The sequence below is a fragment of the Hipposideros armiger genome, unplaced genomic scaffold (assembly GCF_001890085.2).
Source record: "Hipposideros armiger isolate ML-2016 unplaced genomic scaffold, ASM189008v1 scaffold_19, whole genome shotgun sequence".
Taxonomy (NCBI): domain Eukaryota; kingdom Metazoa; phylum Chordata; class Mammalia; order Chiroptera; family Hipposideridae; genus Hipposideros; species Hipposideros armiger.
In genome coordinates, this window is record NW_017731369.1 from 7,675,936 (window position 1) to 7,701,815 (window position 25,880).

General features: G+C 44.1%; 1 protein-coding gene and 1 pseudogene across 1 annotated transcript in view; both read right to left on the minus strand.

Annotated features, from left to right (window-relative positions):
* Positions 1-25,880, minus strand: part of KLHDC4 (kelch domain containing 4) — a 52,268-nt gene that overhangs the window by 21,503 nt on the left and 4,885 nt on the right. The window contains exons 3-5 of the mRNA XM_019635099.1: positions 23,168-23,246; positions 22,441-22,539; positions 13,925-14,061 (exon numbers count right to left, since the gene is read on the minus strand). Of these exons, the coding sequence (XP_019490644.1) occupies positions 13,925-14,061; positions 22,441-22,539; positions 23,168-23,246 (315 nt within the window). The remainder of the gene's footprint in view (positions 1-13,924; positions 14,062-22,440; positions 22,540-23,167; positions 23,247-25,880) is intronic.
* LOC109378289 (superoxide dismutase [Cu-Zn]-like) lies at positions 5,251-5,706 on the minus strand (annotated as a pseudogene).

Here is a 25,880-nt window from a genome sequence, read left to right on the forward strand (position 1 = left end):
ATTAAAATTTAAATCTTCTGCATTGCAAAAGACACTATCAAGCAAATTACAAGAGAAGCCACAATCTGGGAGAAAACATTTGCAGAAGACACTTCTGATAAAAGATTCTTATCCAGAATATTCAAACAACTCTTAAAACTCAACAATAAGAAAAAAAGAAACCTGATGAAAAAGGAGCCACCATGGTCCTTTGGGCACACCCGTAGATTCTTCCTCAATAGGAATCAACCCCCTAACACATACACACCGACCCTTCCCCTCCCCGTACCTCTGCTCACTGCATGTGTACTGGTTGCTCTCTAGGCCTGGCGCTCCTACCTAGAGGATCCCACTGTCAAGTCCAGCACCACCACCTCCAAAGACCTCAACAACTCCAGGCTGCAAAGGACAGTTGCAGCCTGAACCGCAGTTGCATAATGCATCTTTCTATACAACTTCCCCCAAACCAGGCGCCCTAAACAATGTATCAGCACGCAGAATCTCATAGTAAAAAGGAAGCTTCAGCTACCCAATTCTAATCTCCTCTTCAGCAAATTTCAGATGAACACATGTCGCTATGAGGTCTCCCCCCCTCCAAGGGTCTTCCCATATTCCAATCCAGACCAAATTCCATTCTTCTCACCTTTCTTCAAATGCTTGATCATACTGGTCTCTCTCCCTTAATGCCCTTGGTTTATTAATGTCCCTTTTACTGTGTCATTCAAAATGACCATGTGCTCATCCACAGAAAGCCAAAAGTCATCAATACCTGTTTCTGGACTCCACAGCCTATTAATCGACCTTTAAGCACTGGCCTCCAGGTAGCCTCCTCATATGCTGATGCCTACCAGGATTACAGTTCCCAAATTCCTCTCTCCCACGAGCAAAGGCAGCCTTTTTCTTTTTTGTCATATCTTAATCCTATGTTTACATGCTATCTACAAGGGAAATCTATCCCACTTCAATACTTCTTGCTAGATTTGGTCCACAAGGATAATTTTGGATGCTGAATTTGTCAACCAACTTATTTGCTCTCCCACAAATTTAGTAAGCATATTTTCTTATCCAAATTCATGATAAAAATACCAAATGGAAAAAACTCAGAAGGAGGGTCTGGGTATGCCATGACACCATCATCCACAGGTCGTTGGCCAATGGCCTCATGGGGCACTGTGTGTGGTGGAGCAGGGCTCTCCTAGGAGCTGGCCCCATTCCACAGGCTAATGTGAATGGTGCATCTCCATTTCTTCTGTGCTGGTGCTGAGACGGGCCACACAGTACGGCTGCACATTGGAGAAGCTGATAAGAAGGAAACCACCACCTGTGCTGAGCAAGACGCAAACTCCCCTTCTGAGAAGTTTTCTTTTCTTCTTTTTTTTAAAGATTTTACTGGGGAACCGGGGAAGGGGATCAGACAAGTTGCTGTCCTTTTGTTCTTCAGTCTAGTTGTGCCTCCACTTCACTGGCCCATGCTGGTATCATCATTGCGCTCTTCCCAAATGAGGCAGATCACTCGCTGGCCATTGGACGGCAGCTCATGGTGGCTCATGGCAGCTCTCACTGGCTGCCGGCTACTCACACTAGCTTATGGCAGCCCACTGCAGCCCCGCTGCAGCCTACACCGTTGCCATCATCTCACAGCAGCCCAGCTCCAGGTCGAGCTGTTGTTCACCATCTTAGCTATAGAGGGCGCAGCGTCAATGGCCCTCGTGTGGGATCCGAACTGGGGCCTTGATGCTCAGAGCTGGCGCTCCCAAGCCAACTCTTAACCAATGCACCACTCGGCCAGCCCCTGAGAAGTTTTCTGATGTAATACTTTAGAAGTACAATGTGGGGAACAGGTTTTCATTTAACAACTAAACTAGTATGGTCGCTTCAAAAAAAGTTACACAGGAGAACCAGAATGCTACGAAGGTTAGTCCACTAACAATGAATCTAAAGGCCCAGTGACCTACGGAAGCAGCGTCAGCAAGCAGTCATCTTTAAATGACTCCCTGTAGCTGAGATGCGCCAGCCCGGTTAAAGGGCCTCCTGTCGGCTTTCTGCCTACTAATCCAAAGGGGGTTTTGTCCTCCAGGGAGCCAGGCACAGAGGACTCAATTTATAATAGTTTTTGTGACAGTAGTCAAGTACCAATGTGTTTTGTAACCAAAAAGGGAAAATTTTTCTATAAAAAGACTACACATACCCCTTTAGAAAAATAAAGCCACCCAAAAAAGCCTGTTTATATTTGAATCTCCAACAGGCACTTTTCAACTGCCATCACTCCTAAATATGGAGTCTTAAAAAATTACCATGCCGTACTCTGCCTGATCTATACACAGCACAAAAATACATGTGTAATGTTGTGGGAGTACTTTCAGTGCATCTGAGTTATGTGCAGAACGCCATTCCAAGAGGGCGAGTTGTCACTCACGGGCCACTGTGGTGACATTTATAGAAAATGCACAAGCATCAAATAACTCCCTGGGCTTAGACATAAACAAAGTGTTAAGCACTGGATACGCAAATGCTCCCCTGAGGTATTTCGAAGTTTACACCTTACAAAATTATAGCCATAGTACCGTGCCATAACAGACGGCGCCGAGACATTTACTAAGCAAAGGAACAATTTCTCTTGTAATCCCTGAGAGTCAAGGTCACACAGGCCGACCCAATAGGGATCTGAGTCTAGGGGCTCATCCTTGGACTAGAAAAGGCTCCTCCTCCATGACTGGTTACAGCATGGCCCAAACAGGACCCAATCAGTGTGACTTTGGCATTTGGTCCATTTTCCCAAGTATTAAATCAAACAACAAACTTGGGACTCAGTAAGCACAGGGTATTTTATTACATCATACGGAGAAACTAGTAGCAGTCTCTAGAATCCAGGCAGCCTATCAAATGTGTCCTGGTTTTATTTTTATTTTAACTATTATTAAGAAAACTCCCACTAACGGAGTGTTTATTCCATGCTATGGGCATTTATTCCTCACAACCGCACGGTTCAGGTATTATCTTTAATCCCACTTTACCGATGAGAAGAATCAAGGCTTAGAAGTCAAGAAACATACTGAGCTGGTCGGCGGCAGAGCTGGAATTTAAATCGAGGCAGTCTGGTTCCAGAACCCGTACTTTCAACCACTGATTAAGACACTAAGCTGTCCCAAATGAAGTCGGAGTTCTCCCACTAATAAAATCTCCGGGCCAAAAAACTGATCACTTACCCTAATGACAGTCTCCAATTTCACACATCTTTTGCCTTCCTACAAATCAGTCAAATGCTCTCTATGTGTTGGTCCTCCCCTCCTCCTTATTACACACAAGCACATCGACACAATCGTCAATCAGCAGTGAAGGGGCAGGGTGTCCACACAAGCTTCCATTCCCACTAGCAGGGGTTCCTGGCTTCACTCGCAGTTGCTGCATGGCTGTTAAGAAAACCTGCCTCACTGTGAAGTCCAGAGAGCCTCAGCCCATGAGCCCAACAAGCTCACTGTAGAAACTAGAGGACAGACATGTGTATCCATTTCCATATGCATGTTTCATACCCCAAGATTCACATACTTTACAATTGTGGGGCATGGTCTGATTTCAGCTAACTCGTGATTGTCCTCCTCAACAGAACTATATAAGTAACTCTGAATCATTCTGCTAATGATTCTTCTTTTCTAGGACGTCAACTTTTCTCAGGCACAGTTTTAAGATACAGACACTGAGTCAGTGGGTTTAGCTGAAGACCAAATGTTTGCTCCGTGCCTAAATCAAGAGAAACCAGTGCACACGCACGCACACACACACATACACTCATACATTTATGTATATTATTTTTCACTTAACCAATTTTACTGATTATCTACTAAGTGCTTCGATACATATAAAAATGTATTAGTTGTACACAAATGTTCACAGCAGCATTACTCTCAAGAGCAGAAAAGTGGAGACAACCCAAATGTCCATCAATGAATGAATGGATAAACAAATGTGGTACATCCAAACAATGGAATATTATTCAGCTATAAAAAAGAATTAAATTCTGACACATACTGCAGAATGGATGAACCTTAAAAACATTATGCTAAGTGTAGGCCAGTCGCAAGAGAACAAATGTTATAGGATTCTAGTTACATGAAATACCTAGAATAGGCAAATCCAGAGATAGAAAGCAGACTAGAGGTTACCAAGGACGAGAGGCAAGGAGGAATGGGGGTGAGTGGTAGTGGGAATGGAGTCTTTTTGGGGTGATGGAAACACTTTAACTTTATATAGAAGTGATGATTGTACAACTCTGTGAATATGCTAAAAACCATCAAATTATACATTTTGAAAGGGTAATTTTTTTGGTATGTGAACGACATCTGAAAATAACAGTTCTATAAGTAGCCTGGCCTCCCTCTGTGTGTGGTTTGCGAGTCACAGATGACTAGCTAGGATGGCACCAGTTTTAGGAATAAATGGAGAAAGGGTGCCAAAATCTTTCTCCCCTTGTCCAACTGCATCTCCTCCAGGGGATAAGGGAGGAAAATGGGGTTCATCTGTAGAAATGCTAGCTTTTCAGTGTGGAAGTGTGGCAGGCAGACCTAACTAAGCTCTAATAAACAGGCAACCTGAACTGGTAGGGCGGACCTAAGACTGCAGGAGGGGACAAAAGTGCCTGAGCACTCTGTCTGGCTACACATGCAGTTCCTCCCTCACGGCTCCTGGATCTGCTCGCTATCACAGAGAAGTCCCACCAGAGCAACAGGCACCAGTGGGAGCCTGGGGGTGCAGGGAGGACAGCGAGGGAAGAAGGATATGGCCCCTTGCCCCTGCCTCGCCACGGCACCGTTTCAGGAGCACTGGCATCTCCTCCATCTCCAGACACCCCCACCCCCACAGTCCAGCAGTGCAATGTGGCTTCTCGCTGTCCCCGCTGGCTTGGCTTTCTCCATCACAGGAATGACCAATATGCTTCGTGTCTTCGTGATTAGGCCCTCACTGATACACCAACCTTTGTTAAAGGAAAGATAACTGCAAACACCAGGTGCTAGCTGTTATGGGCTGAATGTTTGTGTCACCCCAGAACTCATATATTGAAGCCCTACCCCCCAGTGTGATGGTCTTCGGAGGTGGGGCCTTTGGGGGTGATTAGGTTTTAAATGTGGTCGTGGGGGTGGGGCTCCCATGATGGGATCAGTGCCTTTATTATTATTATTTTAAGGTTCCAGTGTTTAATGTTTATCAACTTAAATTTCTACAACTAGCAAGGTAACAGATGAGTTACTAGGACTCAGACCTCATCCTAGGGAATGTTTATTGGGTGGTCCCAATTACACAAGGCAAACGGCCTCCAGCATTTCCCGTCTTTTCACTTTCGTCATTTCCACCCTTGCCCAAGTCATCTGGTTGCTCATGGACCACCATTATGCATCCAATGATGGAATGGCCTCCTGAGAGTACGAGCATAGAATCTTCAGTAGACCATTAACCACACCATCTTTGCCAGCAGTCACATTGCCCAGGTCTCCAACATGCCTCTCTTGAGCCTTTGGCCCACTGTGTGTTTTGGACAGAGAATTAAAATGAGGACCTGCACCAGTACAGCCTTGTGTATTATCTCCAAACTGATGGACATGGAATCCATGCTCGCCTTCAGTCAATCCTGTGACGGACCCGAGACTACGACTGGCCCATTTCTCTTCCATGTGAGTAGATGGTGTCCTGCACCAGGCCACTGTCCTTCAGCACGCACACAGCCTTGGTTGCCATGACTCACAGGGGCGCGCTCCAGTCTATACTCCGGGGACAGCAGGAGACGCCCACAAGGGGATCAGTGCCTTTATGAAAAGAGGAAGAGAGAACTCTCTCCATGAGCACGGAAAGGCCATGTGAGGACACAGCGAAACAATGGCCGTCTATGAACCAGGAAGCAGGCCCTCACCAGACACAGAATCGCCAGTGCCTTAATCTGAGACTTCCAGCCTCCAAAACTGGAAGAAATCAATTTCAATGTCTGTTGTTTAAGCCCCCCAGTCTATGGAATTGTTATAGCAGCCTGAGCAGCTATGAAACTAGCCATTTCAGTGTTTCACTATGTCAAGGTTGCTCTTGCTGATAATCACAGATATACCTTCAATTATCAGCCATTCATTTGTTTAAATGGGAGGGGAAATATAAGTCTTTAAATACATCTCCGTCTTCCCAGCCCCACTGCGGGTCTTTCACTGTGAAACATAGTAAAAGCTTCTGCACTGTGAGTGACACAGCAGGCGGGCATTTGCTGAGTCCCGTCTTTGGTGTCTAACGTCCCTCAAACCCATACAGGTGCACACACATATAAAACACAGCCACCCGGGCTGGCCGAGTGGTGCGTTGGTTGAGTTGGTTTGGGACGCCAGCTCTGAGCAGCAGAGCTCCCGTTCGGATCCCACATGAGGGCCAGTGACGCTGCGCCCTCTACAGCTAAGATGGTGAACAACAGCTCAACCTGGAGCTGGGCTGCCGTGAGTCGCAGGCAACGGCATAGGTTACAGACCCTGATGCAGTGGGTTGCAGTGGGCTGCCGTGAGCTACCGTGAATGACCGGTAGCCAGCATGAGTGGCCAGCAGCTGGCATGAGCTGCCGTAATCCGCCGTGAGCAGCTGTCCAGTGGCCAGCAAACGACTGCCTCACTCAGGAAGAGCACAATGATAATACCAACATGGGCCATTGAAGCGACGTCCTCCACAACTAGACTGAAGAACAAAACGACAGCAACTTGTCTGTTCCCCTTCCCCGATAAAATCTTAAAAAAAAAAACCACACCCACCCACTTTCCTTCCCTACCTCCTGGAGGAAATGCAGTTGGGGAAGGGGAGGAGATTGTACACATATATTTTAAAAAAGTAAAAAGTCAGTATGCAGAATCCATGTTGCCAAATAAGGCCCCTCCTTTTTTTTTAATCAAGGCAGTTTTGCAGGCACCTCCCACTGAAAATAGGGGCCAAAGGGAACCTCAAAATAGCTTTTAAAGCTGGTCATACACATCCAGTGTAAAATGTGGGGGCCGATGCTGACGTTTCATTTAAGATTTGGTCTTCTTGGTGTTAGTAACCCTATGATTTTTCCTCTCATTTTCAAACCGTGATGATGTCAAGTAAATGTTGACAGAATGCAGAATGTGCATAAATGAAGACAATAAAATACAGAGGGTGCCAAAAAAAGTTATACATTTTTAAGAAAGGAAAAAAACTATTAAAATTGTAATACTCGGTGTAGACCAATAATAAAAGATGAATACAAGTCATGTTTGACTTCTGCAATTACAAGAGGTGCTCAAAGTGGTTACTATCAGCGTCCAGACACTTCTGATTACGGTGAACTACTGTTTGAGCAATGCTGACCGAAGTGTCCACTTGTATACATTTTTTTTGTATACAGTCCCCGGTATTACTAAGTGCCCATTTGTTGTCAAAAGCGCTACAGAACCACCACCCAAATGGCAAAAACAAAAAAAGATTGAAAATGCCATGCACTGACTTGGATGGAGTAGCTCCTGCCCAGCTCATGGTTTTGCAAACCAGCACCACCAGTGTGAGAAACGTTTTGCCAGGGCATGCTACAGATAGCCTGACTCTACCACATGCAACACAGGTGAATCTCACAAAAATAATGCTCTGTGAAAAAAGTCAGACACCAGAGTATACTCTGTAAGAGCCCACTTATACGATGTTCAAACCAAGCAAATCCAATCTGTGTGTGGAGGTGGGCACTGGGGAGCACCTGCAAGGGCCACGCGGGGCTTCTGAAATGCTGACAGCGCTGCTTCCTGGACCAAAGCACCCATGTGCGTTTACTCTGTGAAGTTCATCAAGCTGCACGTGCCTGTGTACTTTTCTTTTTACATATTTCACTTTGTTAAAGTTTACTTTAAAAAAAAAAAAACCAAACCAGCATTTGGTCTCTTTGGGGGCATCAGCACCATCTGGAGAGGCCGTCCTGAGCCGACAGCAGCTGCAGAGGTGCTCTGGCCTGCAGGGTGCTGTCTGGGTGCTGATGGCTGCATTTGGTCCCTGTTAAGCCCACACACAGGCACTCTGACACCACTTGGGGTGCTGGTAGGACCTACTCAGGTCACTCAGCTTCCACTGCAGGACATGGCACAAGGAGGCTGAGACTCAGAGCCTGTGCTCTCGTCTCCACACTCGGTGTCCAAACACGGGACCTCGCAGGCACCGCTCCGTCAAGACGCCCATTCAGTGACCTGACGGTGAGCCAGCTCCACCTGACCTCAGAAGGACGGCTCTTATCTAACTACTCAGGGGCAGGCTCCGCCTTTTCCTGCTCTCGTGTCTTCAGATCAGCCCATGTACGAATGGACTGGACGCACTTGCTGTATCAGAAACCTAACTTGAGTCAGAACATCAGCATTGAAAAAACACGTATCATATAAATCAAAAGTCACCAGCTAGCAAGAGGAAATACATGCTGCCCTCCCACAAGAAAAACCTGTTTAAAAGCCAAGAAAGGGGCTAAATACAGATGCTGATTTAACTTGGCCTCTGATGGCCTTTCCCAATATATAACCTTTCTCACTCTCAGTCTTTTGGACTGTAAAACTACCCCCATGGGAGTGAAAAACAATTACTAAAAAATGAATGCAGAGTGCTAGGCCAAATCCTGGTAACAAAATAAATTCAGTTCACTGTAAACTCTTCCTGTATTTTTCAAGTGAGTCGAGCCCCACATCATATGGATTCTCCCAGGCTCAGCGATATTCCCCAAAAATGGAAAATCAGTCTTCATTTCATTTTGGCTGAATCTCCTTACCTTTTCTTTTAGATCAATAAGAAAAAATTACAGAGGATAAACTGCCAGCAGCAATCCTCTTTCAATAATGGCCATGACGTCAGTGTACTAATATCCACGTCCAATTACGAGCAGCAGCAGCTCTAAGTCAAAATCCCACATGCTGTAACCTGGCTCCCGGAATCAATAGACCGACTTTAATAACCAGTCTACCTGCACTTTTCCACGGTTATATTGGGCTGTGTCAATTAAGCCTGCACAGCCCTGTTGAACAACAGTTGGGTGATGCTTTCATTTTGGAATAATTAGTGAACTACAAAAGCAATATTTACACGACTTGGATTGTTAAGGATCTAAGAGGCATTTTACATGAGGTTTCTTACTTCTTGAAAGGGCAACAGACATTTTCAGATGGGTGAACAATGCTCAAAGTCAGCATGAGACCCACCAGTAGCCAAGGCCAATGGACCAGTAACCAAGGCCTCCAGCTGTAGAGCAGGGCAAACTAGATCACAGTCGCTGATGGGGCTGGGGAGGGGTTAATGTACAATGCAGATGCCTGAGACCCATCTTAAGCCTGCTATGAATCAGACTTGATATTTAGGGTGAGGACAGAAATGTGCATTTTAAAAGCCCTTGCTGCACAAAAGTCCAAGAATCACTAATAGAGTAATGGAGGTATTCTCTAAGCGCTGAGCCATCTCCCCGGGCTGACAAGTCTCCCAGCCACTCCTGCTGGAAAACCCTGACTGTGCTTTAATTTAAGGTGCCCCTTCCAAGTGCAGATAAGGCCAGAAAAACTGTTTATTCCAGGGGGCGGCCAGCCTGAAGTCTAGTACCTGTGACATTATGAAGTACCTGAAAAAGTACATCCAGCACCCAAACAAGAATGCTGTGTGCTGGAGGGGTGCTGGGAAACAGGCCTCACACACCAAGTGTGGGGCACCTTGTAGTGTCCTGGGGAGAACAGGCTTTCAGAACACATACACCCCTTTGGCTTTGCACGTCTACTTCTAGGCCATTCTGAACTTTACTAAAGGATAAATGAACCTAGCTCAACGGAAATAAGCACGATGTTCCTGATTAGGAAGACTGAGGATTAGAAAGATGTCCATCCTTCCTAAGTGCAATCTACAAATGAAAGCAATCCAATCAAAATCCCATTGGAATATTTAACACTAGAACTTGAAAAACTGATTCTGAAACTCATATGAAAAAAATGAGTGCATGGCAAAGAAATTTTTTAAGTAAATGGGAAAAACCCTCCAGCTATCAAAATATACCATAAAGCCATCATGATTAAAATGAAATGATACCAGAATAGGCACAAACAAAAGATCAATGAATCAGAAGAAAACACAGAAATAATACAGGCTTTTCCCTGTGTGTGCATGTGTGCACACACATATGTAAGCACCAGGTGCTCTGGCCCACTCTGCAAGCACACATTATACACATACACACTCAGGCTTTTTTCTCAGGCCATGTGTTGTTCTGCATCTTGTTTGTATACAAGGTCTGACAATTTTGCAAACTTGTCGCAATGATGTTGCTAACCTTTTTTGACATCAAAGGGATTATTCATTATGAATTTGTACCAACTGGACAAACAGTTAACCAAGTTTACTATTTGGAAGTGCTGAAAAGGCTGCATGAAAAAGTTAGACGACCTGAACTTTTTGCCAACAGTTCATGGTGCTTATATCATGACAATACACCAGCTCACGCGGCACTGCCTATGAAAGAGTTTTTAACCAGTAAACCAATAACTGTATTGGAACACCCTCCCCACTCACCTGATCTGGTCCCCACTGACTTCTTTCTTTACCCGAAGATAAAGGAAATACTGAAAGGAAGACATTTTGATGACATTCAGGACATCAAGGGTAACACGACGACAGCTCTGATGGCCATTCCAGAAAAAGAGTTCCAAAATTGCTTTGAAGGGTGAACTAGGCACTGACATTGGTGCATAGCTTCCCAAGGGGAGTACTTTGAAGGTAACCATAGTGATATTCAGCAATGAGGTATGTAGCACTTTTTCTAGGAAGAGTTCACAAACTTAATTGTCTTACCTCGTATTATTTTTATACATGCTTTTCTGCACAAAATGAGAGTATTTCTTTAAGGTCTATTCCTAAAAGTGAATTTGGGAATCAAAGGGTACTCACATTTAAATTATGATGGAATGGTAGATGCTACCAACACTCTGACCAGCGCAAGTCCTTGTTTTCCCAACCCTCGCCGACACCGAATAGGACTCACTTTTAGTGTTTGCCATTTGTGACTTGCCTTTTTATGTCCTTCGCTCAGTTTTCTGCCAAGCTGCTCATTGCTTACTACCTTACAGAAGGCCTCTATTTTGAATACGAGCTCACTTTACATTGTAGGCACTTTCTCCCCAGCTGTCACTATTCTCAACTTTCTGGCATCATTTCCCATAAAACACTCAATACTTCGTATGGTCAGATCTGTCCATCTCTTGTGGCTCCTGGTGCAGTGACTGACTTAAGAAGCCCTGCCCGAGATGCGCTTGTTTCCCATGTATGGTGGGTTGTAGACAACTGTAGCAGCAAGAGAAGGGGCTACACCAGTGGTGCGCTCTCCTCGACGGTCTTAAAGACAAAACCTGGGCAGGGTGGTTGGAAGAGCTGCAGCTGCAGGGATGGTCGAGACACTGAGCATTTTAGAAAGGCTGGAGCACAGAGCCCAAGATGAGTACGGGCGGGAGACAACGAAGACAGGGAGATGGACATCTGTCATCAAGTATCTCATGCACACCATCTGATTTTTTACATCCCATCAGGGGCCTTAAAAACTGAGCAAGCCTCAAACATGAAGCATCTCATAAACATAAATATGTGAAGCAGCAGTAACTAAACTTTGCTGAGCTGCAGAAACACAGAAATTAAGCTAGTCGTTTAAAAACTCCTGGCAAAGAAAGTAAGAGTTAGAGCTGGGGACAGACCGTCTGTCTCCCGACTTCCAGATTTGTACTCAACAGGCTGCACCTCTCTAGTGAGACAGACATTCACTCCCACATGGCCCTCAGAGACCATGCGTTCTGGGGAAATGCACCCATACCCTGGCCGCCGATGGGAACAGCTCAAAGCAATGCTCTGTCAGTCTCTCTGCTCATCTCACCCATGAAGCAGCAGAGACCATCGCCCAGAAGGAAGGACTGAAAAACAGCAATTTAGACAAAAAACAAAGCACATAACCTTTTCTCTGCCCCACCACTCTACTTAAACTAAAATACAGGGGCTAAAAATGGCAGCTGAATTGTATCTTTGTAGTTTCACATTAGTTAATAGGCTCTACACTGTACTTTTAAAAAAAAAAGTTCACTTTTAATTACAATAAGGAAGTATTCAAGTGGTGAGAGATGTATTTATCAGAGACAATTTCTGATTTAGGACAGATGCCTTGAATACTGCATAGGCGTAACTGAGCTGACAGCACTGGGAGGCAGCTGGAGTCGCACACTGAGGTGAGGGCGGCCGTGTCGGTCTGGGGGACAGAGGCCAAAACTGCTGTTCAAAGGGCACTCCCTGAGTGGCCATGCATCAATAGTGCCTCCCTGCTTCCTTGGAACAAACACCCACAATGCATGTTATAGAACCTGAAAAGTCAGAAGGCCACAAGAAACATGCCTGTCCCAAACGAGCTTAGAATGTCACTGCAGGAACTCCCCCACCCACAGAAGTGCTAGCGTCAATCCCAGGCCCTGCTGAGGAGCTATCAGATTTGTACATATTCTGTCATGGAAAGGTTTACTGTTCCTTCATCCATATATTATGGACAAAACTGCCAAAGCTGATAAAAATGCTATGAGAATATCAAGAATCAATTCACAACCATGAATAAACAAGCAAATAAATAAAATTGGGTTTCAAAAAACTAACTGAAACAAAGCAAGACAACACAGATTGCATGCTCTAGACCTAAATACTTTTTAAATTAAGGGGGAAATGACTAAGTTTCAACATATACATAATGAAATCAATTCAGTATGAAAAATAATTTGACTGCGTGCCTGCTAAGGTAATGCTTTCCCAAAGCAAGTAAGAGAAAGGAAAATGAAGTCCGTAATTGGTGATGCACACACCACGGCTCTTTCTGGTTTCAGGTCAGTTCGGATGGCTACTGAGTCCTTCTCCAGCAGGCTGGCGAATCTATTTACACTTTCCACTTGCACAATGGACTCTTTACATCATTAGTTTCATTCCAGGCCTGAAGCCCATCAGATCAGGCCTCCACAGCCTGGCACTGTGGTCTCCTAAGAGGCTCACCACCAAACAACCTAGCATACACCCTCCTGGGAGGGAGGCTCCCCTCCGATGAAAGTCCCAGAACCTGATAATACCTTGCACTACTACTGAATTTCGCAATGCAGCTACCTGCTCCACCGAGGCGAGGGAACTCTGGTTTGCTGCTTCAGCAGTGGAGGAAGGCACCCTGCAACATGGCTCACACAGCCCAGCAATCGGGCATGCGCACGCCAGAAGAATGAAGCCACCCAACTGTACTTTCAATCTGTCACACTCCTGGGCTTCATCTCGTAAATAATTTATATGCAGACATAATGTCTGTCTCTCCATAAAGAGTCAGGCATGCAGCACTAACTGCTGACACCAGTGGTGAAACACAATGGTAAATGTGACAACCACATACCAATGTCACTGACAGATGCAGAAATCAGGCTCCATTGATGGCTGAGCCTGGTTTATTGAAGAGCAATATAAAGACATTACCCTTCCTCTCACCAGCGCCACTGTTTCTACATCAATTAGAACTTTTTAATAAATACCACAGCTCCATTCCAGCAAGCCGAAACCCAGCGCTGCCTGTAAGGAGATAAAACATATGCCCAGGAGAACTGTACTACAATCTGGCTAAGGGAGGAACGGGAATATAAGCCCAGGTTCAGCACTGCTCCCTACAATTCTGGCAACGCCTTCCACAGAGCCAGGCATCAGGTAGCTGTGGCCAGGCCGGGCTTCTCTGTGAAGGAAGCAGAGAAAACAGGAGCTCTTCCCTTACTGCAGTTACCAGCAAGGCTGGTCTCTCGGGGCTCTGCAATCATGCTCCTCGGAGCCCTGGAATTCTATGAGATCTGATCCCATCACTGTGAACTTGGAATGCTGGCACGGGACAGGAGCTGGGCCCAGAGGTCGGGCTCGTCACCCAGAGCCTTACCTGACTTGTTCCCACGTTTTGGTGGCCAAATGCAGGACCCAGAGATCCTTGTAGTGGTAAAATTGCTCTCCATTGGGAGAAGCAAACTCTCCCCCAAAGAGCCACAGCTGCCCGCCGCACTGAGGCACCGCCACAGCCTGTGAAAAGAAAACATGACAGGTCAGGACACAGCTGGACAGCTCTCGGCTGGCTCCACGGGTGGGGCCCAGCACCTGCGCTGCCCACCAGAGCACAGCACACGGTAGTCTCGGCCAGCACCCACACTCTAGGCTTTAAGGGGAGAACTCCAGAAAAATCCCTCATCAACAAATCCTCCCAAGTCAAAACCTAATAAACTTTCATGCATTCCTAGGTTGTAAAATTAATATCTACTTATATTTAGACCCCATATCTCATTAAAATGGACACAATTGTATCAAAAATTAACAAGTCAGGGCCGAACGAGTGGTGCGATGGTTAAGAACTGGCTTGGGACGCCAGAGGGCCCCGGTTCGGATCCCACATATGAGGGCCAGTGACACTACCCTCCACAGCTAAGATGCTGAACAACAGCTCAACCTGGAGCTGGGCTGCCGTGAGTCGCCGGCGATGGCGTAGGCTGCAGCCCCTGTGGCAGTGGGTTGCCATGGGCTACCGTGTGTAGCCAGCAGCCAGCGTGAGCGGCCAGCAGCCGCCGTGAGCGGCTGTCCAGAAGCCGGCGACTGATCTGCCTCACCCAGGAAGAGCGCAATGATGGTGCCAACTTGGGCCAGTGAAGCAACGTCCTCCACAACTAGACTGAAGAACAAAAGGACAGCAACTTGTCTGTTCCCATCCCAATTCCCCAATAAAAAAATAAAAAATAAAAAATAAAAAAAAATTAACAAGTCATAACACAAACTGACAGTATTTTTTATTAAATATCTATAATAAAGCTGTTTACCTGCTCTCACTAATCCCTTTCCTAGCTATTAAGCACTGTACACCTGAAATCACACTCACGAATAAAACGTGGAATGTGTAATGATTATGTAACATGATTAACATTTATTTTTAAAAGATTTACACATAACAGGAAGGCTCACAGAAGCAGTGAAGACAATGCCCTTTGGGCCACACATGCAGGAAGCTCTTGCCCAGGAGAGGAGAGAGCAGCACATAAGCCACACCAACCTGGCATCATGCCACATCAGACGTGCATATTTCAAAGTATTACTGGGCTTAGAAGAATATCAAAGCACTCACAGAACAAACGGTCCACGGACACATCCTATGAACCAATGTACCTGTCTGAGGGGGGGAAGCAGCTGAGAACAGGAACTCCAGGGCTCACATCCCTGGAGCAGAATTGCATTTCACATTCCCAAGGTTACTCACTAACTCAATGAAAACAAAGCGACAAAACCCAACATCTCAGACCCTGCATCAGTATCAGCAAACACATGTTGCCCAAGCCTCTGGGTGTTCCTACAGTGACCACCTAATTGAGTTTTCCATCAGCCCACTGAAAGCTCCATCTCCATGGGGCGAGGGCAACACTTCAGACTCTAGACTGGAGATCGCCATGCTAGATCCTTCACAAGAGGAGTAAAACAAGTCAAAGCGTGTGATTAAGAAGGCCTTTCCAGAAAAGGAAAACACTGGTAAGGGAATGTATTTCAGATAGTCAAGATAAGAGTAGATCCTATTTCACATAAAATAACATTTATAGATGCAAATACAAGAAACACAGATTGAGAGAATTTTAAAGGCAATTCATACACTATCTAGTCCAGGGCTTTTGAGCTTTGGGTTGGTTTGTTGAAGGTTGAAGTGAAGACTGAAATGGTAACACACAGAAAACTGGAACCTCTTCCGCAGAACCCCAGGATGGCCTCTGTCTCACCCAAACACTCAAATGCTAAGCCCTGACCTCACCTTAGAATGTCTTCCCTGTCCTCTCTCCTTCTCAGGGCCTGCCCTCTCTGTGGTTTTGCTGGAGGCCCAGGACTCAGAGGCCACACACTGGAACCACCCATGACTGCCTGGATCCACAAGAACCACACAACCCCTGGCTGGCCAGTGACCAACAGAGCCCTCCTCCCTTGAGAACATTCAATGATGCACCACCTGATGGAAGGCACTGTTTCAAAGACAGTCACGATGTCGCTGGCTGTATGGTTAGCTGACCTGTAAACTGCGTGTCTAAGGAGAAAGACTTCACAGAAATGACTTCTCCTGCAAGCACCCCACAAGTATAGGGTGTGACACTCACTCAGTCAACACCCGGTACAGAGCAGGTGCCAGGTCAGCCTGCCCTGGGAGTCGCCAGGCAATGAAGCAGATAATGTAGGCATATCCTTCACACCAAGCGGGTGCCAAAGGGATAGAGCCAGGGGGCCTTCTTGTCAGGGAGCTCGGAAGCGGTGGCCACGGCAGCAGGTGCAGTGTGGCCAGGGCAGGAGTCCTGGGTCAGGTGCTGCTGGGTGCTAGGATGCTTCTGAGCATACTGTGTGAGTGCCTACCTGCCTTCACAAACCTCCACAGAAATGTTCACGCTGGGCGGATCAGACGCAGTTCTCAGGAGGCTCCGTCCCCAGGCACTCTGAGCACCCCTGAACTCCCACCAAAGCACGGTCCTTCGACTTCCCTGGCACTTAGAAACACTGCAGAACCAGGGCTGTGTCACCAATGCTGCTTGTGCCCTGGACTAACTGGAGGGTCCTGGTGGCATACTTAAGGGTGACACGGCCCTCTCTGCACTCCCATTTTCAGTCAGTTTTGTGTACATCATCTCAGCACACATGACAGTCAAGAAGCAAGCCAGTTTCCTATCACTCTAAAACCCCAGTAGTTCTATAGGAAAGAAACTGATCATTTCAAATCTTTAAAGCAGATGTGATAATTAGCTCAGGCCCAAACCTAACACATTTTTTGAGTTTAATGAAATTAGATGATACCTTTATGCTACAAAATACAATGGAGGTTAGTATCATATTACAGAAGGCTATTTAATGCCATGGGATAATACTATACAAATAATACATCAACTGGAAAAAACAGTATAGAAAAAGTATATACATATATGTGTATGTATATTCTAACTAATTTAAAATACAGATGTGTAGAAATATGAATTATATGTGCAGACAAAAGATGCAGAAAATATAAATTAGCAGTTCTGAAAGAATGGACAATGGACCTACTTTTTTTTTTAACTATTTTCATTTTTTTACAACAAATCTTTATCAGTTTTAAAGCCATTCTTAAAAAACGAAGTCAAATTCCAAATTCCAGGCAAGAAAAAAGAGACTGTAAGCCAGAGTTCATCTTCCACATCCCGTCCTCTGTCTTAATCATATACTAGGCCCATCAGTCAGAACCCTACGGACCGTAAGGTGCATTAATGGTCAGTGATCTGAGGGCTTTGTATTAGCCTAGTCCTCAAAGAAAAAAGTTAACATATTACTGAAGAAAAGACTAAAACTTTAAAGAGACAGGCATAAGACTGTCTTCTGACCAGAATGGAGCAACTTGTACCACACTAGCCCTCTCACTGTGAACAATGAGAGAACTGGACAAAATCTATGAAGCAACTAGCACCAGACAACAGGTGGCGCAGGACTGTGAGCCTGAGGGACAGTTAAGTGAACGAAGTGGGCCCTGTGACTATGGAGGCAGTTTCTACACCCTGGTGCAAGGAAAGGAGCCCAACAGAGCAGGTGGGCTTGTTGAGCTGAGGAGACAAAGGTCAGAATTCAGGGATGCTGAGGCAGCTGGAATTTGAGGGCAGAGCATTGGAGACAGAGCACCCTGGAAATCTGCACAGGGGTCCTCTGGACCCTTTGAACACTAAGCTGCACATTTGCAGGGTAAGACCAGGGCAGGCGGGGCAAAGAACCACCACTGTGAGACTAAAAGCTTGAAAATGATCTGAGCTTACATGAGGCTCAACACAGGCAGGTTCCAACCAGACATAGTGAAAGATGTCACCGAACACCCCAGGCATTCAACAGAGACCCCAGAAAGGCCATGCCCTAGAGCTAAGCCATCTCTAGAGATGGTCTCAAAAGGATCCACGATGATCTGCAAGTGACTTAACCACCTGCCAAGACAAAATTCATCCATCGCTGATTGTTAAAAAGAAAATCCAGAAAGCCAACAGGCAGCATTCATAAAGTCCTGCATCTAACCACACAGTTCTAGTGGGGAAATGTGACTCACACGAGGAGAAAAGTCAGTCAATAGAAAGACACCCAGAAATGACAGAAATGAGAAAATGGCACACAAGGACTTGAAAACAGTTCTAAACGTGTCCAAAAACTTAAAGGAAAACATGACTATAACAGATGTGGAAACAATAACCAAGAGCCAAACAACTTCTAGAGCTGATAAATACCATACATAAAGTGAATAATTCACACATTCATAGCACAGCCACTGACCCTGAAGGGCAAAAAAACTATCAAAATGAAGTCAAAAGAGAAAATAAACTGGAAAAAAAAAAGAAGACTCATTGCCCTGTTGGATAATATTAAATAACCTAACATACATGTATTGGACACCCAGAAAATCACAAAGATACATAAAAATCAAATTGCTGCAAAAACCAAAGATAAAGAAGAAATCTTTTAAGCAGCCTTAAAGGGGAAAAAAGACACCGAATACAGGAGAATTAAGATAATAATGACCACTGACCTCCCGTTATAACACTAGAAGTCAGAAAACACAACATCTTTCAAGTACTAAAAGAAAAGCGTTGTCAACCTAAAATACTGTATCTAGCAAAAATATCCTGTAAAATGAATATAAAAGGAAAACATTTTCACTGAGAAAAAAAAGCTGAAAAAAAATTTGCTGTCAGCAGACCTGCACTTCAAGAAATGGTAAATAAAGTTTTAAATTGAAGGAAAACATTACCACATAAAAACACAGATCTGCACAAAGGAATGATGTGTGCTAGAAATGGTAAATCTGTAAATCAATATAAAATATTTTTCTTTCTCATTTTAAAATATCTTTAAATAATAATTGTCTAAAGCAAAACCACAACATTGTATTGTGGGGCTTCTGATATATATGGAAATAGAATATATGACAGCAACAACACATAGGATAAAAGAAGAAAACGTGGATATTCCATTGTAAGGTTCTTAAAGTTTATGAGAAATGGTAAAATATCATTTGGAGATAAGACTATCATAAGTTAAAAATGTATATTGCAAATCCTACAGCAACCGCTAAAACAAAACAAACAAAAATGAGGGACTGCTAGTAGGCCAACAGAGAACATAAAACAGGGATATTAAAATGCAATCAACCCAGGGAGCTGGCCGAGTGGCTCGTTGGTTAAGAGTTGGCTTGGGAGTGTGAGCTCTGTGCAGCAGAGCCGCTGGTTCGGTTCCCACATGGGCCAGTGACGCTGCGCCCTCTACAGCTAAGATTGTGAACAACAGCTCGACCTGGAGCTGGGCTGCCATGAATGGTCGGTGATGGAGTAGGCTGCAATGAGCCGCTGTGAGTGGCTGTCCAATGGCCATCGACCGACTGCAATGATAATACCAACATGGGCCAATGAAACAGTGTCCTCCACAACTAGACTGAAGAACAAAAGGACAGCAACTTGTCTGTTCCCCTCCCCCAATTCCCCAATAAAACTCTTTAAAAGAAATAAATAATAAAATAAAATAAAATGCAATCGACCTAAAAGAAGGCAAGGCAAAAGAGAAAAAGGAATACAGAACAGATAGTACAAATAGAAAACAGTATCAAAAACATTGAGAGCCGTATCAATAATCACATTAAATTTAACAAACACGCCAATTAAAAAGCAAAGACTGTCAGGCTAGATATACAAATAGGACCCAACTATAGTGTTGTTTACAAGAAATGACTTTAAATATAAAGGCAGAAATGGATTAAGAGTGAAAGGATGGAAAAAAATATACCATGTAAACATTACTCCTAAGAAATCCAGGGCAGCTGTGCTAACAGTCGACAAAGTAAACTTCAGAAGATTACCAGGGATAAGTCAGTAAGAATATGGAAAATGTGAACATATCCTTAGGACACCGTCCCCACCAACTAGTGATTGTACATTCTTTTCAAACACACACAGAACATGTAGCAAAATAGATCATAAGTTAGGCCTCAAAAATTTGAAAGGATTGAAATCTCATGAAGTGATCTTTGACTGCAACAGAATTAGAAATGAGTTAACCAAAGGGTATCTGGGAAATCCCCAAATAATTGTAAATTAAACAACACATTTCTAAATACTGTTACCCTGAGTCAAAGAAGACATCTACAAGCAAACTAGATCATTTAAATCTGAATAATAAAACACATCAAAATTTGTGGAAAGGGAAATGTATACCTTTTAATGCTTATATTAGAAGATTTAAAATAAATGATCTGTTGGTCGTGAGAAGCTAGAAAAAACAAATTAAAACCAAAGTGGAAGGAAGGAAACAATAAAGAATAGAAATTATTGAAAAAGAAAAATGCATGAACAATAGAGAGAAGGAAAACCAATGAACACAACGAAGGCTGGTAAGAACACAGATGACATTTTTATTAACCATATGGAACTTTGTCTCTATTTTATGAGAGTGTATTTTGTCTCAAGTGAGTTTTAGTTAGTTATTACTTTGGGAGAAACAAACATCAGGTGAGTAAGATGACAGGAACTCATGATGTTCACCTCCTTCTTCTTACCCAGCCCTCAATTCTGAAGTCTAGCTCCTTGCATCCTCAACAGTCCAGGCACACGAGTTTGAACACTCCCTTCTTCTCTCCCAGGTCATTCGATCACACATTCAGCAGACATTATGACCCTTTGCTTTCTTTCACTGGGCTGTATTCATTTTAGAAAAGGCCATCAACACTCTCAAATTACGTACTAAAATAAACATCACCCCTCCAAAAATCCAGAATCAAGAAGAATAAAGGGTGTATGTATAAGCTTTCTCTTTTTACTCCTTCTGCATGCTAATTAACTAAAAAGAAGATAAAGAACATGGTTTCTAACATATTCCCTGAACTAGTATAAAATGAGGAAACTTTTATGTCTCGGAATTTAATGTGGTAGAATTTGAACTGTAGTGACTTTTAGGCAAAAGACTTAACCAATTTTCTGTTTCCCATCGCTCTGATTCACTGTGAAATTCACAGCGTAAATAGCAAGCAACCTTAACTATAAGGATATTAAGCCCCAGACTAACACAGTCCTCATTAGGCATGCATAGAAATTAGAGCCTGCTGAGTACCCTGTCAAAATAACTCAATTTAAAAACCTCAAAGACTTTTATGACTCTAATTCTTCAAGGACACAGTTAATACTGTGATTAAAATGGTTAAGAAAACAAACACGAAAGAACCCCCAAGCCTGCATTACGTAACGCAGGCACAGAGCGCTGACTGCTCCATTGGGACCCCAGCATTCTCAGGGCCCAGGAATCTGATGAGGCATCCAGAAGGATTGGGGACTCAGTGTGCTCACCACAGGGACAGGATAGGACAGGACTTGGTCCTGAGCTCGGAAGCCTGGGGCAGATTATTCACTCTTGACAACTGGAGTGGGCTCTGGTGACTGGACACAAACTTATGAAGACCCATTTATTTATTAGAATCCAAGCTTACTAAGACCTAATTTTTAAACCTGAAAGCAAGTGAATTCCTCTTTTCCAGAAGATAGACCAGTCCAAATGCTTGCGAGCCTTCCTGGGCACAAGACATTCATGCAATTCAGGCAGGCGGGACCTCCTCTCAGACCCAATGTCAGATCAGCAGGCTATTTCAGAGTGCAGAACCAGAGAAAGGAGGCACATGGACGTTTTAATCATACCATGGTGGGCTCATACGATGACTTTTCTCCATCCTGGGGAGGTACCATCCATTCAAATTGTTTTCTGAGCCCTGCCTGACACTGTTCCAAGTGCTCGGTTATGACAATGAACAAGACGACCAGTGCCTGTCCTAACGGAGCTTCCAAAGTCTGAAACAGGACCCCTTCCCTGATAGACTAACAGCTCTCAGAGAGTTCTCCTACAGTAAGCAGAAACTACCCAACAACATGCTGATTTAGTGCAACTCCTTCATTATCCCCGGTTACAACTCATTCACTCTACAATAATTATCTTCTGTGCACCATTTACACCTATCTTTTGAACACTGTTTTCTCTTTTTCATCTCCCTAGTCACCAGACCGTGGGCCTGTGGGAGCCTCTCTCATTCGAATGGAGAAGGAGCAATTTGCTCACTGCTACATGCCAGGCACCACACTAGGCATTTTCACCTGGATTATTTCATATGATCTTCACACCACCTGGAGGAGCAGGTATTCATTGCCCTGTCTTACAGGTCAAGACACTGACATGCAAAGAAGCTCAGTAACAAGTCCAAGTTAGAAAACAGCAAAGTGAGGACCATGTGTGAGGTCCGGCCTCTCTGTGCCAGGCTCCCTATCATTTACCAACTCTAAAAGTCTCTACAAGAGTCCTCAGAGTAAAGCCCCCATGGGAACAGAGGGAAGGCTGAGGGTCAGTGCCAACACATACCTGGTGAGCACAGCGCCTCGGAGGTGGGTTGGGGATTTCGACCTTGGTCCAGGTGTCCTTCCTGATGTTGTAGGTATAGAGTTCATTATATAAAAACGTCTGTAGAAAGGAGGAGGGACTTTACTGTCATGAATGATACTTCCATGCAAGTGACAGTCAGTAGAAAGAAGGATCTCAATCGCTAGCCTTCCCTGGAAAATGTGTTTCCTAAAGCAATGTAAATTCTACCAATACAGGGCGGGTGTGGCTGGTGTCCTGGATTCTTTGGGGTAATGACAAAGAAAAAGACTATCTGTCCACCATGCAAGGAAGGTGAACTTATGCTTTTGCTAACTATTTCATATACAACTCTGAAACATAAGTCTTTCTGGCCTGCTTATGAGTAAAAATAAAAATTAGCTCCACAACTGATCAGTACTTTTTCTGTTCAAAACAACTATGGAAATCTATCATGAGGAAAAACAGCATAAACAATCAACCCGAATGAGCAGCGTGCTGGTCAACCTCAAGTAGATGGTAAGAGGAGTGACCTGACCCAAAAGGTCACTAAAGAATGCTGATAGCTTGTCAAGGACGTCACACACCAGTCCTGACGGCTCAGCAAGCAGGACACACAGGAGGGGAATTAAAGGACCAGTGAATATTTGATATTACTGCTTTAAATTAATTTTACTCCAAATGAGACCCATGGAAATTTGGGGGGAAAAGAACAAAATATATACTTTACTTTTTGGCCATTGAAATATTCACCTCCGAAAAGGATTAATTCATCTTTCTCAGGATGAGCAGAGAGTGAGGCATTTAACCTGCAACAGACAAAAGCAGCAGGTCAACACGAAATCAAACCACGTGATGCCCAATCAGAGAGCCATTCTCCCTTCCATCAGTGCTTTACCACCAGGGACTAGCCTTTTCTAAACTTTCGTGAGACAGGAGCCTGGGGTTGAGAACAGAAGCTAAGGCATCACCCTTAAAAGCAGTCTGGGTCCTGATACTAGTACCCAGGCTTTCTGCCCCAGGAGGGCAGGACCTGGGCTACTCCCACAGCATCCAGCTAAAAATCACCAGACAATGACAAGTCTAGGTGCTCCTAGTTATGTGCCAAATCGTCCAGAACTGTCCTATTTTAAGGGTCTGCACTCTAAATCACAATCAAAACTGCTCTAAAAAGTCCAGTATTTCAGCATTTCAATATACTCCCAGATAACTTCCATCTAGAAAAAATGCAAAGAACTTTCTACTTATTTCACACATGAGGACAAAAGAATAGTATGAGGAAATTATACATACATCCTCACCATTTCAGTGGACAATAATGAAAGCTGTGGTGACTAGAGAGGTCAATCACTGGAAAACGCCCTTCCTTCAAAATCCCCTCGAGTGGTATGCCCCAAAGTACATTCCCTAACACTAACTCCAAAAGACGCTCTCAACAGCAAAAAAGGTTTCAAGGTCAAGTAAGTTTGGGAAATCTAAAAACCCTTTTTCTCTTGGGGATGTATTGTACACAAAAACTTTTTGTAGGCTGAGAAATTCTGCAGCCAAAGAAACGGGTATTAAAATAGTGCAGCTGCTAGGCAAACAGTCTCATGGTTCCTCAAAAAGGTAAATACAGAATTTTCCACTCCTAGGTATATAGCCAAGAAAATTTAAAACAGGGACTCAAATAGATACCTGTACGGCAAAGTTCATTACAGCATTATTCACAATAGCCACAAAGTGGAAACAATCCAAATGTCCATGAACAGACGAATGGATAAATAAAACGTGGTCCATCCATCCAGACTAGTGTTTGATCTTAAAAGGTATGAAGTCCCCCAGTCGCGTAATGGATAAGGCACTGGCTTCCTTAACAGGTATGAAGTCCTGATGCATGCTCCAATGTGCATGAGCCTTGAGGACATCATGCTAAGTGGAAAAGGACAGATACTGGATGCCTCCACTTATGTGAAATAACTAGAATAGGCCAATCAGAGAGAGAGAGTAGAGGTCACCAGGGGCTGGGAGGAGGGGGAATGGAGAGCGACTGCTTATGAGTACAGAGTTCCTATTTGGGGTGATAAAAGCTTTTAGAAATAGGTGGTGGTAATAGTGGCACAGCATTATAAATGTAAGTAATCCCATAGAACTGTCCAGTTATAAATGGTTAAAATGGAAAATTCTACATTTTATATTTTTATCGCAAAAAAATTTTCAAAAAAAGGAAACCAATGTTTTCCAAAGCTCTCTGACCACAAATCTTTTTTTCACTTAACACTGATTTTCTGTAGAAAAGTAACAAACACAACTTGAGTAACAATTCAGTTTAGGCCCAGAGCACCAAAAGCATCACTGCTGTCTATCCCCACCTTCTCCAGGTCACAGACGGCAAAGGCACCCTGAAGCACTGGATGCAGCTGACAGCCTTGTCTTTATTTCCCCATTAAATAACATCTCAGCCAATACTTGAGAGATCTATGCTTACAAAAGTTGGTCATTTTCATGGTTTTGTTCCCATAATATGACGGGGAGGTACAAGAAGGTGACAAGTTACTAAGATGGCCAACCAAAAGGTCTTAATCTCATCGTATCTCAGCTCCATCAACTGCTCCCTTCTGTTAGCAAGCATTCCCAGCTGGCCCAGGGAAGCGTCAAGGTTTCAAATTAGATCCTGACATTAAACCTGGCTTTTGGGGTGTTACTTTAAGAAAAGTTCTAAAATGTCACCCAAAAATAATCAATCCACAAGTGACTTTCCTAAGGGGCGCTGCACAGATGAAGCCTGAAAGATCTCAAGGACTTGTTTGCTTCAACAAGTCAAATGAAAAAGTACATCTACCGCTTGTGGAACTTATGTTTGGCCCCAACGATAACATGCGGAGTACAGGAGAAAGTAAAAACCAGATTACTAACAGAATTTATTACATGAAGAACAGGAAGGACCTACAACTTTGGGAGCTGCTGGGAAGCTGCTGTCAGCTCATTTGGCTCAGGGAGGTAACCATGTTGCCTCTGAACAGGTGATGATTAAATCCCGAGTCCCAGATCAGTGGAATTCAGGTGCCAGAGCTATCACCTGCCCCTAACTGCATCCCTTCCTGAAATGCTGGTCCCCAGGCCTCCATTCAGGCTGAGGCAGCTCTAGGGAGACTAATCTCATTCTGGTTAGTCTGGTTGAACCAAACAGTCCCAGATGCTTGTGAAGTTACCACGTTCCTCTTCTCTGAAAGACATGGTATTTATCTCTTTCTTAGGATCACTTGGTCTTTTCTAGGTTCTTAACTCAGCGCATTTTGGGTCTTGCCTCTGCTCTGTTAGCATAGCAAATACAAGAATTACAGAGCCCTAAATCAAATTATAAAACAACTGGAATTCAGAAGACAAGAATTGATGCAGAGGAATCAAGTCAGATGAAAACAAAGCCTCCTCATTTCTGCTTATCCCACAAGTATTTGAAATCC